The 18,838-nt window shown below is 43.2% G+C and overlaps 1 protein-coding gene across 1 annotated transcript in view; it reads right to left on the bottom strand.

Annotated features, from left to right (window-relative positions):
* Positions 1-7,006: 7,006 nt before the first annotated feature.
* Positions 7,007-18,838, bottom strand: part of TMPRSS3 (transmembrane serine protease 3) — a 232,240-nt gene continuing 220,408 nt past the window's right edge. Inside the window, exons 13-14 of the mRNA XM_078658856.1 lie at positions 18,224-18,366; positions 7,007-7,177 (exon numbers count right to left, since the gene is read on the bottom strand). Of these exons, the coding sequence (XP_078514982.1) occupies positions 7,007-7,177; positions 18,224-18,366 (314 nt within the window). The remainder of the gene's footprint in view (positions 7,178-18,223; positions 18,367-18,838) is intronic.

Below are 18,838 nucleotides of genomic sequence, written 5' to 3'. Positions count from 1 at the left end.
TTTGCTGAGGAGAGGAACCTGAAAAAACTGAGGAGAGACTATCCCTAAGCTGAAGTGCTGTTTGGGGGATTGGCCTGCAGTGGCTGCCTGACTGCCAAAGACAGGAGAAAGGACTTTGTGTGCACTTTATTCAACTTGTGAAGGATCTCCAAGGGCTTGAGAAAAGAGCTTGGCTCCTGCTGAAGTCTCAGGGACAATAGACCCCAGCTCCCCAGAGTTCTTTGGAAGTGCCTGCTGCTGTTTTGGGCCTTCTGAGGAACTGCGTGTCGCAAGGAGCTGGAAGCGTCTCGCAACAAAGAGGAAGCGCGACGCCATCGCTGCTGCCGTCGCATCTTGGATGTCGCCACTGTAGCTGTCGTATTGCCCCGCATCGAGAGAAGCGTCTCACAACAAAGGAGAAGTGTGTCGCTGTCGCTGCTGCTGCCGTTGCATCTTGGATGTCGCCGCTGTAGCTGTCGTATTGCATCGCATCAAGAAAAGCGCCTCGCATCCTCGGAGAAGCGTGCCACCATCGGAGCTGCTGTCGTCGCATCTTGGATGTCGCCGCTGTAGTTGTCGCATTGTGCGGAAGCGTCTTGCAACATCTGAGAAGAGTGTCGCAGCCGAAGCTGTTGTTGTCCCATCGTGAAACAAGGGTGTCGCCGCTGCAGCTGATGCATCGAATCGAAACTTCTCGCATTATCAGAGAAGCGTGCCGCATCTGGAAGATCTTCACGTCTTTATTTCTTTGCACCGGAACTTTGCCGCATTTCCATCGCTGCAACACTTTTACTGTGACAGCGTAACGCATCGTAAGGTACATTGACTCAAAGTGTTGCATTTTAACAACTGAACAGAACTAAGCTAAAATGACCATCTTAAGTACAGTATTGTGGATTTTTGTCATTTGTGGTCTTGTCTTAAGTCTATATAAAGAATACTTATTTTTGATATAAAACCTGTGTGGTGTCCATCTATAGTGTTGTCACTGGATTACTGTAGGTGGTCACAAATGCTTTACACACTGCCTCTGAGATAAGCCTGTCTGCTCGTGCCAAGCTACGAAGGGGGTGAGCAGGAGCTATTTTAGGAGTGTACCTCCTTACCCTGACTAGAGGCAAGAGTCACTATTTGTCTGAAGTAGCTACCTGTGCCAACTAGAGACCCCCAAATCTAACAACCACCATCACCATCCCAGCTGTGCCTGACGGCATTTTGAATGAGTGCTGGCATCATTCTTGGTGCCATATTGTTTCTGGCACCGCTGAAGAGGATCACAGAAGAGGCAGCTGGGGCCCAGGAGAAGCAGCAGGTGGCAGAGTAACAGAGGCTCCACGGACCGTCGCACACTCCGCAGTGCAGCGCCGGAGGCAAATTAAGTTACGCTGGGAGTGAACCTCCCTCTGCACTTGTTCAATCCCAGCTTTTTAGATTGGATATGATGTTACATAACAAGGTTTGCAAAACGATTGCAGTGTCACGCACCCTAAGACGTTCTTGTTACTACTTTCTGTCCTTGTACAAATACTGCAACTAATCACTCCACGCGCTATCAATGCCCATTTACCATGGCCCTGGTGGTAATATATACAGTATTTAGTGATATTTGCCTCATCACCGTTGTGGCAACAGTGTTAAGACGTTGGGCTGTGTTATTCATTATTATCCCTTGATTTTAACAGCAGCCCTCAGACATTAATGCTGTGTGCTTGCTACCAGCTAAGCAGAATTTGGTGTGTGATTGACTAAACTCAGTAGTGTGTGTGTAGTCGGGGAAAATTAATTATAGGTTTTGTCTTGCACATGCTGTTCGAGTCTGCCTTTGCCCCTGTGAGTCTTGTTGTTTCACCCCGCCCAATACCGTGTGCATGAGATCTGCAGCATCCTGCGCTTCTCTGTCTCTTGTAAACCTGCCTGCTGCCGGGAGCACCCTCTGTACAGCTGCCTGCTGCGGCGACCAACCCTCTACCCCTAAAGCTGCATGTACTACGACCCCTCTAATGCATAGGAATCTGTCTGCAGTATCCCTCTGACACTTGTAAGGTTGCCTGCCCCTTTGAGCACCAACCCACGTATGGCTACCTGCTTGCGAAATACCCCTCTGCGCACCTAAGATGCCTGTAGTACCACCCTTCTACTACATGGGAAACTGTCTGCTCTTGGCAGCAGACTCTTTTTCTGTCCTGTATAAAGTTGCCTGCTCCTGTGAGAACCCCTTCTGTACCACATTTGGCTGCTTGCTTGTGATTACCCTAATAAAAAAGGTCCCTGCTGCCCCTTTTAGTAATGGTGTCTGCTGCGACCAACCCTCTGCTACCCCCAACGCCCTCTGTAAACTTGTCTGCTGCTGGGGTATCTTCTGTGACCCTGTAAAGTCACCTGCTTCTAACAGCAACCATTGACTCCATGGGAAGGTGCTTGCTGCCGGGAACACCGCCTCTTCCTGCTTTAAATGTACCTGCTACTGAGAACACCACCTGTATACACGCAAAGCTACCTGCAGCATCCTCTTTGCCTCGTAAGCTGCCTGCTGCTTTATCCCCTGCTCTCCTCTGACAGGTTCTCCCCTTGTGACATGATTTCTATAGGGCCCCTTTAAACTACTCTCTCTGGTCCCTTTTGATATGATCCATCGGAGTCCATTTTCAAGTGCTCTCTCCTAGTCCCTATTGGCATGTTCTCCCCTGCTCCCTTTAACGTTCTTTTCCTGGGTACATCCTACATATGCTCCTTGGTCTCTTTGATACGCTCTACAAGGCCATTTGATATTCTCTATTTGGCCCTTTTTACATATAGGGTCAACACTTCCACATTTACATATCCTGCCTAGTCACATCTCATGTACTTATTTTTCTGGTCCCTTATTTAAATACACATTTCTCACTTTTGTGTGCTCCCCAGGCCCTTTTATTTGCTGTCTCTGCCCCCTTTGATCATTGATCCCTTTTAATATATACTCCTGACTGATTTATATACCCTTTTCTCCTTTCATATGCAATCTGTGGTCCTTGGATATACCCCTCCTAGATGTAATGTATACAAGCTTCAGCTCTCTATGGATACACAGTCCCTGCTCCTTTCATGGTAGCCCCCTGCCTAGTCTACTCTGGTCCTCCTACTGGGCCTTCTGGCATACTCCCCACTTAATAAAATGAACACTTCTCCATTCCCAGGAGACCGTCCCAGGGTGGGATAGGTGGTACCGTCATCTTCATGAGACTTGTTCACTTGGCATCACACGTCATGTGCCTGCAATTTGGCACCCACTTTTTTGTGTACAGTTTCTATTTTTTTTTATGGCTGCAATTTGGGCTTGATATAACTTTACACATATTCAGGAATTAGGTTATAATTGAACCATTGAGGATAATGTGCTGCATGGATAAGCACTTATGAGGTCCCAAAAGCAAGACTTATTGGCTATGGCAATGCTTATTTTTATTTAGGTGGCAAACAGTATCTGCCATGACCTGGATGCTTTAATGTCTTGAGTTCATTCCCTCCTACTGTCAGACATATATGAGATTAAGATTCCAGTGAGAGGTAAAGTTCAATGTGTAAAACAAATCAAAATTCTCACTTGTAGAGTGCTTGTTGACAGTCATTACGGCTTTTAGGAGCATGAACGCCAGCAGTTTATGGGACATGTGTGTCTTTCACGTCAGTACCATGAATACTATGTGTAAGCTGACAGCATTTTCATGCTGTGCAAGACCTTGGCATCTTGGGGGCTCCCCATTTGTGGGTGCTGAAGTCTTGTATCTACCCTTTACCAAATATGTTTTGTTCAGAGGCTGTGTCTCTTTGTGTATGTGCGCATGCATGTTTGTGTCTGTCTGTCTGTAGGGAACGCAACATATTTTGATGTGGTTGTAGACATGTCTTAATCACCAGTAGTTTACAGTTCATGTGCTTTCTGCTCTAGTACTTCACATGAACATTTTTCTTTTTTAATTATTTTAGTTTTTTATTTTCCTTTTTATACCTTTTGTCAGACCTTGGGGTGGGTCTCCCCTGCCTTTTTTTCCTTTGCCTCCTGTGTTTTTGCTATGTGTTGGACTCCGTTTTGCTGGTCTAGATGCTTTTGGCACTTTGCCACTGCTGTTCAGTGCCAAAGTGAAAATGCTCGCTTTGTAAATTGTTTTTATGGATTGGTGTTTCCATGATTGGCTATTTGATTTACTAGTCAGTCCCTAGTACAGTGCACCGTGTGTGCCCAGGGCCTGTAAATCAAATGCTGCTAGTGGACTTGCAGGAATGATTGTGCCACCCACATAAGCAGCCTGTAAATGTAATTCTGGCCTGTAATTGCAGAGCCTGATTGCAGTCTGGTACTGCCATGTCGACTTGGTAAGTCAACCCACTTGCCAGGCCCTAACCTTCCCTTTTCTTACATGTCACTCACCCCTAAGGTAGGCCCAAGTTACCCCTGTGGGCAGGGTGCAGTGTATGTGAAAGGTAGGACATGCCCTGATGTGTGTGGCATGACCTGATAGTGAATTACTGTCAATTTCGTTATTGACTTTTGCAAGGCTACCTGTTCCCATAGGACAGAATGGGGAGTTTGTTTATAACATCTTATAAACATAACTACCCCTGGGCACAAGGTAGGAAAATAAGTTTAGTATGCCTGAACTCAGAATGTTAAACTGTATCTTTTACTGAGTGTGATTTTTACGTTCTGTGTTTGAAAATACCACTTTTAGAAAGTAGGTATTTTCTTGCTTAACCATCCAGTGTGCCTTTGCTAGGTATGTGTATTGCATGTCATGGAGATAGAGAGGGGCAGTGGCTCTAGAGAGCCTCATGAGTCAGGGCTGGGCTGAATAGACCTGTGCTGCATTTAGAGTAGGGGAGGAGATTTCCTTTCAGGTGAATGGGCCTGGTCTGCCTCCAACAATGCTGTCTCCACCTCCTGCCAGTGAGGACAGAACTGGTTTTGGCTAGGTACAGACACTCTCTGCCTTCAGATAACAAAGGATTTGTATGTATAAAAAGAGGGTCCCAGACCCCAGACTTTTAGATCACTTCCGGAAAAAAAGGAGCATTTGCCAAGGAGAAGAGCCAGAGAAGCTGATGAGGAATACTATCCCTGTGTTGTGTGTTGTCTGGGGTTGGCCTGCAGTGGCTACTTGCTACCAAGGAAAGAAGAAAAGGACTTTGCTTGTTTGCTTTGTCACCGCTTGAGGAAGAGATTTCCAAGGGTTTGAAACTGAGCTTTTCTCCTGTTCTGAAGTCTCAGGGACACAAGGACTTCACCACCAGCTCCACTGAACTTCCTTGCTGGGAGTTTTGATCTGCAAGAGGTGCCTGCTGTTGTTTTGGACCTCTAGAGATACGTTTTTCGCAGGTAGCTGGAAAACCAACGCAATATCAAAGCATGACGCATCCGTACCTGTTTCCGACGCATCGCCGAAAAAACTGCAACGCCTGCTGCGGCTCAAAAAATCGCTGCATGACACATCGAGTGCAACGATCACCGAAGTCCGAGATCACCGCACCGATTCCAATGCAAGCCCTGCTGTGCGGCTGCAATAATCCGCGCATCGTTCCGGATCGTCAAATCGCATTGAGGTGGCAAGTCTGTTGCATTGTTGAAGGACGCAGTAAGAAATCGACACATCAACTTCTCTCTGGTTAGGAACCGACGCATCAACTCCCCTCCACAGCAGTAAGAAACCAACACAACACCTCCCCCAGAGCAAGTAACCGATGCAGCAAATTCCCTGAATCTAAGGAACCGACGCATCACCTTCTCTGCGGCCCATTTTGTTTGTTTTCATGACGCATCCAAGGTACTTTGTGTGAAAAGTGTCCCATCTGCAATTTGCTTTGAACTGAACTGTTTCTATCATCTAAAAGCCATATTTGCATTACTGTATTGTGGATTTTTGGCGTTTGGTTTTGTTTTGGTTTAGATAAAGATTACTTATTTTTTGAAACTGGTGTGGTGTCCATTTGTTGTGTTTTCAACGTATTACTGTATGTGTTCACAAAAGCTTCACACACTGCCTCTAAGATAAGGCTGTCTGCTCGTGTCAACCTACCTAGAGGGGGAGCAGGGGTTATTTTTTAAGTGTATCTCCCTTACCCTGACTAGAAGCAAGGGTCCTTATTTGGACATAGGTACCTACCTCTGCCAACTAGAGACCCCCATTTCTAACACCTTTCAGTTTGCTTACTTCTATTTTCAAGTTTTACATCTTTGCCTCTGCCATAATTGTGGACATTGCTCGCCTGAAACACTTTAATGTGATACAGGTTTGTCAATGTCATATAGATTATTGTATGCATACTCTATTGCCCCTTAACATCGGCATACATTAACACCATGACGTTCTGCTGATAAATTACCTACAGTCTCCTCCCTAGATGGCACCAAGATCTCAAACAGCAGGAAAGTGAAAACACTTGTGGGAATATTAGCAAGGGCAATATCGCCGCTTTAGCAGAACTTTTTAGCAATATTTGTATCGCCCTATTAGCAAGCTGTCGCTAACAGCAGTTAGCGACAGCTTTTAGGCGATAGCTACAGATTTGGGGCCCACTTTGCATGTCAGCGATATTTATCGCTAATGACATGCAAACTGTTAGCGACTGAAAACAGTCACTAACACAGCTATCGCCTATTAGCAAGGCAAGCGAAGTGATTAAAATATTCGCGCGATTATTGCAATAAACTAACGCCTGCTAAAAAGATGACTTACCTGTATAGTCAATGGGGGTGGGTTATCACATTAAGCCCCCATTGACGTTAATGCGAGAATATCGCTGGATTTCCAGCGATACTCTCGCATTTCGCCGCTATCGCTGGATATTTTAGCACAATGGAGAAAAACGTTGCTAATAGCATGTTTTCTCCGCTAAAATATCCAGCGATAGCCAGCGATAAAACAAAAGTCGCTAACCATGTTTAGCGATAAATATCGCTATTTCTTGCTAATAGGTCCCTTGGAAATTAAAGGGGGCGCTCGGTGCCAGCAATAGCTAAATGTTCTTTGGGGCTTGGGGGTTTGAATGTGTTTAATTAGAAGGGACAACAGACCTCGAGCTGCTCATGGATCCAGTCGAGGAAGGATGAGGTGCGAGTGTAGACTCCTGGCTTGTTCTTCACTGCACAGCCGATACCCCAACTGGTGACACCTGTCAGCTTCCAAGTCTTCACGTCTTCACAGGCCAAGGGCCCACCACTGTCTCCCTGGAGCATGGGATAAAACAGATGACACACAATGTCCACAGCGGAATCAACAGGTAGGAGGGGATGTGTTTCCTTGTCAATGCAAAAAAGAACAGGACAGAAGTAGGTGGAAAATCGCTGATTATTTCAAGGACAGAGGAAAGGGTAAGATAGTCAACAAGGAAGAACAAAAAGAGCAAATGAGACTAGAAACAAATCAGTGACTGAGTGGACAAGTGGATGAGTTACTAACAACATATTTTACTAAGGGATATGTGGCTATAAAGGCATAGATAGAAGAGGCTTGTACTCTATAAGCAGCATGGTGATGAACTGTGTATGCTTGTTGAATGTTGTCAGGATTTGAGGAGAACAAAATGAAAGAGACACCTGTGCAAAACAACATTGAAATAGGCACATATATACTGGACTGAACATGAAAGACTAAAAACCTGTTATGAACCAGCTCATGGAGGCTGACCCACACAAACACATGGGTGATAGAAACACGTACTTCCAGACTGGGGCCAGCAGAGGCAGTGGCGCAAGCTCACTGCACCCCGGGTTCTATAAAACGGTCAGAACTACTAGCAAGATGATAGGAGTTACTATGGGAACCACTTACGTCTTTCTTATCCAGACAATCAGCTCATTCCATATCCATTGCTACCAATTACGAGCCCCCATAAATGTTATAATACTTTAGTTGACTATGACTGCTTTTAGTTAATTTTTTTAGGTAATGTTGCTGTTGCTCATTAGACGCTCTCCCTCTTTTCCCTTCCCTCTCCCTTCTCCTCTTTCTCCCTCTTATCTTTCTTCTTCTTCTTATGAAAATTTAAAATGCACTTTGTTTGGTAACTGCTCATATTTTTCAATTCAGGTTATATGGTATTCTAATTCACAAGTTTATGTAGTGCTAACCTTTGCTGGTTTTACATTTTGTTATTTGCTTATTTCTGGTTATTAGAACTAATGTGTGCTCTTATTCATTCCTTCTGCTTGGATTGAAGTGCTTGCATATTTTTTCTAACATATTTACTTTTATAACCTTAATAAATAATTCTAAACTTAAAAAATAACTATCTAGATGGTGCTTGCATCTTTACATGTGTTGTATGGCTCCCCCTCTATGCTGTTTTGTTCCCTTCCTCAGTTCATGTTCCCTTTGGTATGTTTTAGGTTAGGGATCCTTGTTTTTCTTATGTGACATCATCAGTATTTCATTGCTTACATATTCACAATATCTTTCAATGCTGTTGAATTCATTTCGTAAAGTGGCTCTGCTGTATATAGTAGGGCTCCGCCCAAGCCTGGACACTACATTGCACAGCAATTACCTGTGCAAGTACTAATGTTTTTTTTTCCTGTGATGTTCTCTCTTCCTTTCCTCGCCCACCCCCTCTTCTTGGAGGTAGTTAGCCTTGTTTACCTCCAGTATCTCCCCTTCTCTCGTGGGATGGAGACATTCCTAACACATGTACTGAAGAGAAGCCAGCTGTGTGAATGAATGTCTGTGAATGATGTAAGTGATAGCCAGTGGCTGAATATTGCTCCTTGAGGCACTCCGCTAACTTAGTTAATAAAATAATTAGCTCTCTTTCGCATGCACTCTCACTAGAAGAACCTTGCCTGGATCCTTCTTTCTCGACTGTCTTGCTGCAGAGGAAGGTGCTCCATGTCCCCTGTGATCTTTGCAATTGTGAATATTTTAAACGTTGGCCTTTTCCTGGGGCTGATCAACAGAACTGGACCCCGGCACTTAACCTCCTAGTTGAGGGGCAGAAGCCGTTGTTTACTGATTAGTCTTCCTTGAGCCCTGCCTCTCTTTGCGCTGAGGGTGGATCAGCCTAACATACCAAACAAGTAAACAATGAGATGGATGGCCCATGACAGCAAACATCTGGCTCATCCGGAGACCAAGTGTTAATCTTTCTCTGTAAATTAAGACTAGAGGAGTGTTGTCCGATAAAACTTGAATGTATGGTCTTGGGATCTGTGAATGGGACTTGTTGAAAAGCTTAAGCTTGTGAAATGTCTTCCTTTCATCATTAGTAGTGCACTGTTACCACGATGGAAATCAGGTGTGCTGAGAACTGCAGGCACTTGAATCTGGGTGCCATGCCACACAGCACATTCATTTAGGAAGGGGTCCTGATTCTTCTTCGGCCAGCAGCACAGAGAAGCTTCTCTTGAGATCTGGCAGGCATTTGGGTATTCCTCATGTATGCAGGCAACCCACAGGGCTCCCCACCAGATCTCCAGAGCTCTATGTCACCTCGGCTCGAAGCCACATTGCATCCAACATGTCATTGTGAAGTGCATAGTAGGGGTGTGGTAGAGGAACATAGTACCAACATGGTGTTGAATAGAGGCTATGGGGTGGTCTCCATTGGAGATCTATTAGAATTCTTTCTTGATGCACAATTGTACCTGAATGGATCTCAATGTGATTACATTGGTCCAAGTGAAGTGGTTTCTTTTCGGTCTCGAAGTACAGATATCAGCCCAGTGGCCTTGAATGGATTTGAAACCAAACTGCTCGCTTATGCGGATGAGTTGGCTGTTTTAACACCTGACCCGACGTCTGCTATGGATGCCCTGAAGGTAATTACAGCGGAATTTGGCCGTAGTTCCGGGTACCTACTTAATGAAAATAAAACTCAAATAATATGTTCAAATAATATTGTGAAGCAGGACAGTAGACTCGGCAACATATATTGGGGTCAAAATTAGTGCCTCAATGGATGCTATAATCAAAGAAAATTATGAACCTCTGGTTGAGTCAATTATATCAGAGCTAAAGAGGATTGATGTAGTCCATTTATCCCTAATAGGGAGAATTAATGTGTTAAAAAGGTCCATGCTACCGAAATTGATGTATCTGTTTCGCTCAATTCCACTTTTAATGGGTGAGAAGGTGTTAAACTCCATTGAAGCGGCATTTAGAAATTTAATCTTGGAGTACGGTAAGATAAGAAGATCTTTAAAATATCTGGCCCTGCCTCAAGATAGAGGAGGTTTAGGAGCCCCAAATATTAGACTCTACTTTGCAGCGTTTCTATTGAGCCAAATGGCGATTTTGTTGGGCAATAGCCCTAGCCCACCTAACAGTCACCCAGGTAGCACCCACCCTCCCTCTATTTATGAATTACTGTTGGGGAAAGAAGCAGTTGGGCTTATTTTGCGCAACACAGATCGCTGGTTTTACAATAAATAAAGATATAAGGTTGTGGACAGTGCCTGGGGGGTTTGGAAAATTGTCAAAAAGCATTAGGGATCCCAAAATTTAATTGGCATACACCTCTATGGAACTCAAGACTTTTCCCCCAGCTGAGCTGTGATGGAGGTTGGTTAGATTGGGAATTGTATGGTATTAGCAGATTGGGGATCTATGGTTAGATTCGGCCCCTCTCAGGTTTGCTGAGCTCCAGCAGAAATCTGGATTAGAGGCAAAGCATGGATTTAAATATATCCAAATTTTTCAAACCCTAATGTCGATCAGACCCAGGATTTGCCCAGGAGGTAGAGTGGAAATACTTGATTATCTCTTGGCGGGGGGGACTAGGATTGGTAGTGTCTATGGTGCTCTTGCTGACACAGTGCAAGATGATATGGAAAAGGTGGAAGCCTCCTGGGCAGTCTGCCTGGGGGATCCTGACATTGATCTGGATAGAGCGCTGCAGATGGCAAATAATCTATTCCGATCCTCAAATCTTAGGGCACAGCATTATAAAACACTATTTAAGCTATATTTTACTCCTGCTAAGTTATTTGAGTGGGGGAAGAGAGAGGATGACAAATGCCCGAGATGTTCTTGTGGCCCGGCAAATATAGTTCACATGTTTGCAGAATGTAGTGCATTGAACAATTTGGGTTAGGAGATTGAAAAAATTTGGGAGGGGCTGCTAGGGATTAAAATCACTCTATTATATTTGGGATTGATTCTAAAATAAGTTTGAAGAAGGAGAAAGAGGCATTCATATTTACTGGTATATCAGTTTTTAAATTCTCCTAGCGGCACGTTGGAAGGACCCCTTGCCTCCTACATTTCAGATGTGGCTATCAAGATTGCTTGGTATTCACAATATCGAAGCCTCACTCTATTCCCGCCGGGGTAGAAGGATGAGGGAATTGGGGCAGAATATTTGGGCCCCTCTGAAAAACTGGAGGGCGGCTAATAGGCAGGGTCTATAATATGAATTATGCTGCTATCTGATATAGCTACGTAGTAATGGTATTTATGATGAATTTTGACAATCTCTGCTTTCTATCTTATATTGAACTGTATGTGCCTTATTGGTATATCGATTTTCTTTTTTGTATTAATGTTTCAACTGGAAATATATTTTTGTACGCACCTGATTTCTAATAAAAAATACAAATAAATAAAAAAGGAAATCAGGTGTGCTGAGAACTCCAGGCACTTGAATATGGGTACTATGCCATACTGCACATTCATTTAGGAAGGGGTCCTGATTCTTCTTCCGCCAGCAGCACAGAGAAGCTTCTCTTGAGATCTGGCAGGCATCTGGGTATTCCTCATGTATGCAGGCAACCCACAGGGCTCCCCACCAGATCTCCAGAGCTCTATGTCACCTCGGCTCGAAGCCACATTGCATCCAACATGTCATTGTGAAGTGCATAGTAGGGGTGTGGTAGAGGAACATAGTACCAACATGGTGTTGAATAGAGGCTATGGGGTGGTCTCCATTAGAGATCCATTAGAATTCTTTCTTGATGCACAATTGTACCTGAATGGATCTCAATGTGATTACATTGGTCCAAGTGAAGTGGTTTCTTTTCGGTCTCGAAGTACAGAGTCTTCAGAGTCAGAGACATGCAAAACCATGGACACTGGGGCTAAAAGAGTATGGCCTTCTGGCTCAATTTTTTGGTCACAATCACAGTATAGATCTAGAGTGGGGGTTGCATGGGGCTCACAGAGCACTCACTGTATAGGGGTGGGCGGAACTCACAGAGTTTCACTCCATGGAACTCAGCAGAGTTTCATGAAAACTCTGTCAGATTCTGCGGAGTGCCATGAGGGGTGGGACATCGGCATGTCATTCTGCTCGTGCTGATTTTTAACTCAGGGAGCTTGTTCCATGCTGCAAAATCAGCATGAATGGCAGCACGCGGCGCACCAGAAAATGCTGCTTCTGTGCAGCCGCTCGAGTAGATTTTATGACAAGACCGGAGGCTAATCTTATTGCAATCTTCTTTATTTAGCCAACCACAGCCACTTTAAAGAACAAAGAGTATTGTGACATAAGAAGCTCGAGTAGATTTTCTTCTCAACTGGCAGCTTTCTCACCACGAATGGTCACGAACATCTGTGACCACCTGCATTGAAAAAATCTCACAGAGCGCCTTCCTAGTGCCTGAAAACAGCGCTAGGTGACATCAATTCTTGCTCTGCAACTTACCGTTGGCAAACAGCACGTGAGAAAAAACTCTGTAATGCAGTGGTTGGCGGACTTTGGCCAGAACTCTGCATTACATGCATAACACGGAGTGGGTAAAACTCTGTGAACCTTTGCCAGCGGAGGGTAATTATCTCCCACCCTACTCACTAACCAGCTACAAAATCATGGACGGCAGTTCATGAAAATACTTCTTCCTCATTTTATCCCACTTTCTCCTACATCCAAATCATAGTGAGCACATGATGCTGGTCTTGAAGGCCTGGGTGTTGCTTGATTTCATGTCACAAATGTTGACTTGGGGAAACTGCTGCTATGTTTTCATGTGCTCTGAAGATTGCTTCCCTGTAGTTAAATCTGGCAGATTTTAGATGCATGGAAGCATATACACTGATTGAAGGAGTAAAATCATCTCTATGGAAACACCATTCTGGGGCTTATCTAGCTCAAAATGGAGGGACCTTAACAGATTACAGCAAAGGCACTATTCTTACTCATGAATTTCCAATCATTATTTCCAATTAAGCTGATTGGAATACACATCTTCACTTGATATCATAAAACTGTAGGCTGAACGTTTTCTCAGATTTTGTCTTTGATTAAATTGATGCCAGAAGTAGGATGTACTGGTGAAATCCAAGAGGCACCTGTGGCTCTGTCCAGAGGAAAAAACCTTCAAACTCTACTTTGTTTGGGCCAACATAATGATACAACAAAAAACGTGTATCTGAATCGGAATAATTCCCATCCATCCATTGCAAAGTCAGCCTTTCAGATTATCTCTTTTCTACTGACGTTCTTAAAGCAGATTGTCATCTTTTTAAGATCCTTAATTTTTACCTTGCATTATTCTGAAGAAGATTCAGCAATTGTTGTTAAGCTGAGACATCACTGTCGGCTAAAGGCCACGTACACTGTTTTGAGGCAGTAAAGAGGGTGTATTTTGGACAAAGCGGTCGTGCTTGTAGTCACTGATGACTAGTCCAACAAAGTCTCCTGAAACACTCCCACATTTGGCCTCATCTGCTTTTACTGTTTAAAAAGACACTGTAGTTCTGATTGATATGGAAGCCTATATTAGTCTGGTGTTGGGAAGGCAGTATGGCTTTATGAACACAACTCCTGAGTCTGAAGACCAAAATTCAACGCTTTGCTCCATTAGATGTCTGCTGATGATCTCATGTTCTTAGCAGCTTCACATGAACAAGTTCCCTTGCAGCATACCCTTCGATGGAATTATGGACACCAATACTTTTCAGCACCAGCTCAGTGGAGAGAGTCTTTGACACCTCTGAATGGGAGTTGCGCGCAGCCACAATTTTTTGTGACACCTTCACAAGGGTGTTAAAGCCCGATTTTGCTCTTTCATTTGTAGGGGTGCATTATAATCATGGGTAGTTCGCGCCCTCATGTAATCCTTTACTGTGTTAACATGCCTCACCTCTAATGAGGAAGTTATATTGGCTCCCCATAAAACAACACTGCACTTTCAAAAGCGGGTTTTTATCTTTAAAACTCTGTATGGTCCCTGTCTGAATTTTTTTTCCAACCTTATCCAAAGATACAGACCTGCTTGCAATCTGTGCTCAACCCACTTGAACCTCCTGGCCACTCCTAGCTCTGCGGCTGTAGATTTGCGGTTTTAGCCCTCCACTCTTGGAATGCCCTTACCCCTGACATAAGATCCTGTACAGACTTCCAGATGTTCAGGAGACTTCTCAAGACCTGGCTGTTTATCCAGGCTTATGAATAACCTACCAGGCTCCTGGCTATTCTTATATTTAGCGCCAAGAAACTGATCGGTTTACCCGCGCTCTATAAATATTATAATAATTTTAACAAAACATAACATTGGGTCATTAGAACGTGTCCGGTAATAACGTAAAAAGTGAAGTGTTAAGAATATTTCAAAGTAAACATAAAGAAATTAATGTTGCAATTGTATGTGGTTAGACAAAAACCTTATCGTGTAGAATTCGTATATGTAGCTAATGAGTACTCACACAATTGATGTGCTTATGTAATGTGTTAACGTGGATGTGCTCAGTAATAGTGTTCATTTTATGTGTGTACTTTCATGAAGTTATGTGCCATTTCTCATGTTGACCGAATTCTGTAGGCCTGAATTGTATTATTTTACCCTAGAAGCTCTCGCATTAGACTCACTAGTGAATTTCATGTGCATGTGGAAATTGTTCTTTCTCATGTTTCTGTTGAAGGTGGAGAAATTCATCCTTGTTAGTTAGAATAATGTCTTTGTTTTAGGAGTTAAGAGGGGGGGGGGATACACTGAGGGGCGATGCTGATATTAAGGGGTCATTGTACTTTCACATGGGAGAGAGCCTGGGAATCAAGGTCATCTAGCCGAGGCCTGGGAGCATTGCTGCGGTGTGAAAATGTACCTACAAGGAGGTGGCTTGTTTGGATGGTGTGATGTTGCAATGCATTTCGGAATATGACTTGCAAGTTAAGGTACTGAAGTTAGGGACAGTGTCCGGGAGACTTCTGCCTTGCCTTGAGAGTGAGAGAGCATCTTAGAACGAGCTCTGTAGCTTTATGCTACCTGACCCATTCAACGTGAGTGGACTTCTTAGGAAGCCTTCATGTTCTGACTCCTTTACAGAACTTGCCTTGGGGAAATGCTAAATAGGAATGGTACATTAGTGGTAGTGTAGGGACAGACTAATGCTTTGTACCTAGAAACCTCCAATGAAGGGTAATCTAGATGTTGAAGCCATCACTTTCTGTATCCTGTGTTCTGAAAATTGTTATTCTGTGCATTTTGTAACGTCTTAATTTCACCCATAGGTTTGGCTTTGCATTAGTTCCAATGTATTTCTACACGCTCATTTTGAGGTGCTTGTCTGTCCAACTGTTCTTGGCTTTTTAATAAATTAACTAAACTTAACTGGGAGTCTGTGATTCTTCCAAGTCATGGTTCATTGGAAGTGTAATGATTGATTGGTTAACGATTTCCTTCCCCTCCACACTTTCATGGAGAGAAAAAGTGACATCGGCCGAGGGTTCTAGAGTAAATTTAGAACATGGAACCCGGCTCCATCAAGGGGAGGCATGCACACCATTTTTACCATAACCTTCATAGTGGAAGTCATACACACAAACAGATTCAGAGGTACCTCCCTCGTAGTGAATGCCTAGAATTGGTACAGGGGCACTTTTTAATGCCACAAACTTTTATTAATACATCCACAGAAGGAGTCATGCACACCAACAATATTTCACAGCATCAGATCATAAATACTAATATGCAGAGATGTTTTAAGGCATGGATAAAGTAGGCTCTGGCCCAGGGCCCCAGGCTCTCAGGGGCCCCCGATAGAGCCAGCTCTATTCTGCAGATAATCTTTCCCTAATGACTTTGCATAAACCTTAAATAGATTGTTTTAAATACTATTTCTCGTTACAGTCTTTATAATGTGGGTGATAAATGAGAATCTATTACAGACATTTTGCAGAAAACTGTTTTGTGTTTCATTCAACATCCATCAAAAAGTTTATTTTAGATCAAATAGGCCATTACATATGAGAATATGGAGGGTGTCACAGAGATTAATTGCAGTAATATTGTGAGCTGGTCCTGTGTTACCATATTGAAAACACATGTCATTGTCCTTGAATATCAGATGTAAACTCAAAACATTTGGACAAGTATGCCAGTGTACTGTCAGTGGCCAGGTCAAAGAGGATATGAAAGAGCTGAAATTGGATCATAAATTCAAATCGGCAGGGGCCCCCAAAATACTTTTGGCTCAGGGCCCTCAAAATCCTTAAGATGTTCCTGCTAATATGTTTAGTGACCACCATACCATGGGGGTCAAATTAAGTCCCTGCCATTTATTCATTTTAAAGAGTTTCTCTTATAGCGTTATGAATTCATTTAGCATTCAATAACTTATGTCCTGCTTTCATTATAATTTTGACAGTCTGTCTCCTCATCGGTTTCACATTGATATGAGGTACAGGATACAGGTCGAAAACCTGACCTCTAAACAATATATACCATATTCACCTGTCACTGACTTTGCAGAGCCCGTTTAAATGGTATTCTCTCTGGAGACTTTCTCAAGTTCTCTCCTACTGCAATGTCAAGGGAAGCCCAAGTCTAAATTTGAAGCACCCCTCATGTGCCTCTGCTGAACTTAGTGCAGATAGACATCTCCTTCGACAACTTTCAATGAAGAGGAACCTCTTCCTCTTCACTGCTCTACTACTCTCTCAAACCCAAGTTTGGGGTTCAGAGCATATTGCTTCTGTCCAAAATGCCATTGTTCCCACAGAATATTGGGAAAGCCCTCCCATTTTTCTACATAGTCAAATTGCATTTTTGCATTCAGAAATAGTGGCCTCTGCTACTATTATACTCTCACAGACTGGGGCATAGAAAGAGACTTCCTGATGACACACTAAGTAGTCAAAACTTCTAAGCTGCAGAAACCACACTACAGATGCCACGTTAGCTTCAACGGAATAAAGGGCTGTTATTTTTTAGTCGAGGCTAGTGAAATACGTATATGGCTCGTGAGGCCTACTGTACACACTCAGAAGCTTTGCTTAATACTGTCGCCTCCAAGAGGGCTAGTTTGAAGGGTTGTTCAATCCCAAAGCAGAAATCTTGTGATTGTGGCTAGATATCATGGTGGATACTTTCTATGGACATCTATGAGGGGTGTGAGAGTCCTATGGGTAGTGTGTGACCACTAGTCTGTGATATTGAAGTACCCCAAAAAAGTATACACAAAAGTGATGGGTGGAAATCAGTCTTCACCCTTCTCTAACATGAGCAGTCCAGCCCAAACTGCAGGGCTCTTCAGTTTGGCGTAGCTTGGATCCAATGGCACAGTGTGCATGGGACCTACGCCTGGGAATACCCATCACTCTTGTGATGTCATACTGAAGTATACTAAAAAGTGATGGGTGGAATGCATGAATGAATCTCAGCCACTGGTAATTACTTGGGGATACATCCCAGTCCATTATTCTGCTAACCATGCTACCTCAGTTTGGCAATAGAAATATATATATAAAGCTGTCTGTAGCGATAACTAAAATGGCTATGAGAAATTTCAAAGCCTCTTTTTAATGTTCATGTTGTTTATTCTTCATTTCATCATTAGTGGTGTGTGGGTGTGCCTACGGGCCAGATATCTCAGGTCTCAGGCTGCTTTGCGCAAATCAGTATTCTTGGGGTCCAATGCCAGCAAAGTATGGAGCAGTAAGAATGTAAAAAAGCAAGTTTCTGGGACACAAAGTCTGATTCAGTTCACAAATATATAAAATGTGTTGGATTTCCCAGGCTTCATCCATAGATGTTTAGCAGATTGTTAAAGAGCGCATGGAACAGTGAGACATATTTGAAGATTTGTTCAAACAGCAACTCATGTGCACCTTCTGCAAGAAAATGTACAGCACACAGAAAAGGGAGTAAGTCTTGTTCTTAGGAATGATTTTCAATCAGTGAATCTGTCATATCTAGGAGGCTTCACACTGCCAATTTTCCTATCACACATACAAATATTAGCTAAGGTAGGTCTCTGGTAACACCCTCTTTGCGTATGGCAGAGTTACAATAGAGGAAGAACACATCTACTTTATTAGTAAGGGCAAGATTTGGACTCCATACCTGGCAGGTATCGACCCCGCCCTCCAAGAAGCCGGCACATAGCATCGAGGATTTGATGTTTCCAGCATAGACCGTCTTGGAATTGCAAACTTTGGTAGGAATCAAGCGAACGCCAGCAAAGTTCATATGTGGAGAAGAATCACCTGTGTAGAGACAAAGAAAGGACTTAGCATCTCTCCACCCGGATTATAAGTGCATTGCATTCAGCCAAGATTATGGTACAGCCAACATTATGGCAAGAAGTATCCTTAAAAAACCAAGCCGAAACAATTATTGGTCATTGCGGTACATATAAAATAAATCAGGTGCGCGCTTTTTCACCATTAAATACATGTCTCAGGTAGATCTTGACTCTAACCCTATCAGAAATGAGGGAGTGTGTCAATGGGCTGTACACTGAATTGACAAGATTTCATTGGACCAATATGATATCTAGACTATTTGAAATTGCCAGAATTACATAATCTAGTAGGTTTATTTATACCGCAGTCTATTAAACAAACCTCAAATTGAATTTACAATAAAAAATTTAATTATCTACACAAGTTTAAAAATGTCATACATTTTCCTCAAAAACAAATTAAATACACAAAGGATCAACATGCTGCAGTGGGC

The sequence above is a fragment of the Lissotriton helveticus genome, chromosome 8 (genome assembly GCF_964261635.1).
Source record: "Lissotriton helveticus chromosome 8, aLisHel1.1, whole genome shotgun sequence".
Lineage (NCBI taxonomy): Eukaryota > Metazoa > Chordata > Amphibia > Caudata > Salamandridae > Lissotriton > Lissotriton helveticus.
The sequence above is the reverse complement of the archived record's forward strand: the minus strand, read 5'-3'. Positions and strand labels throughout refer to the sequence as shown.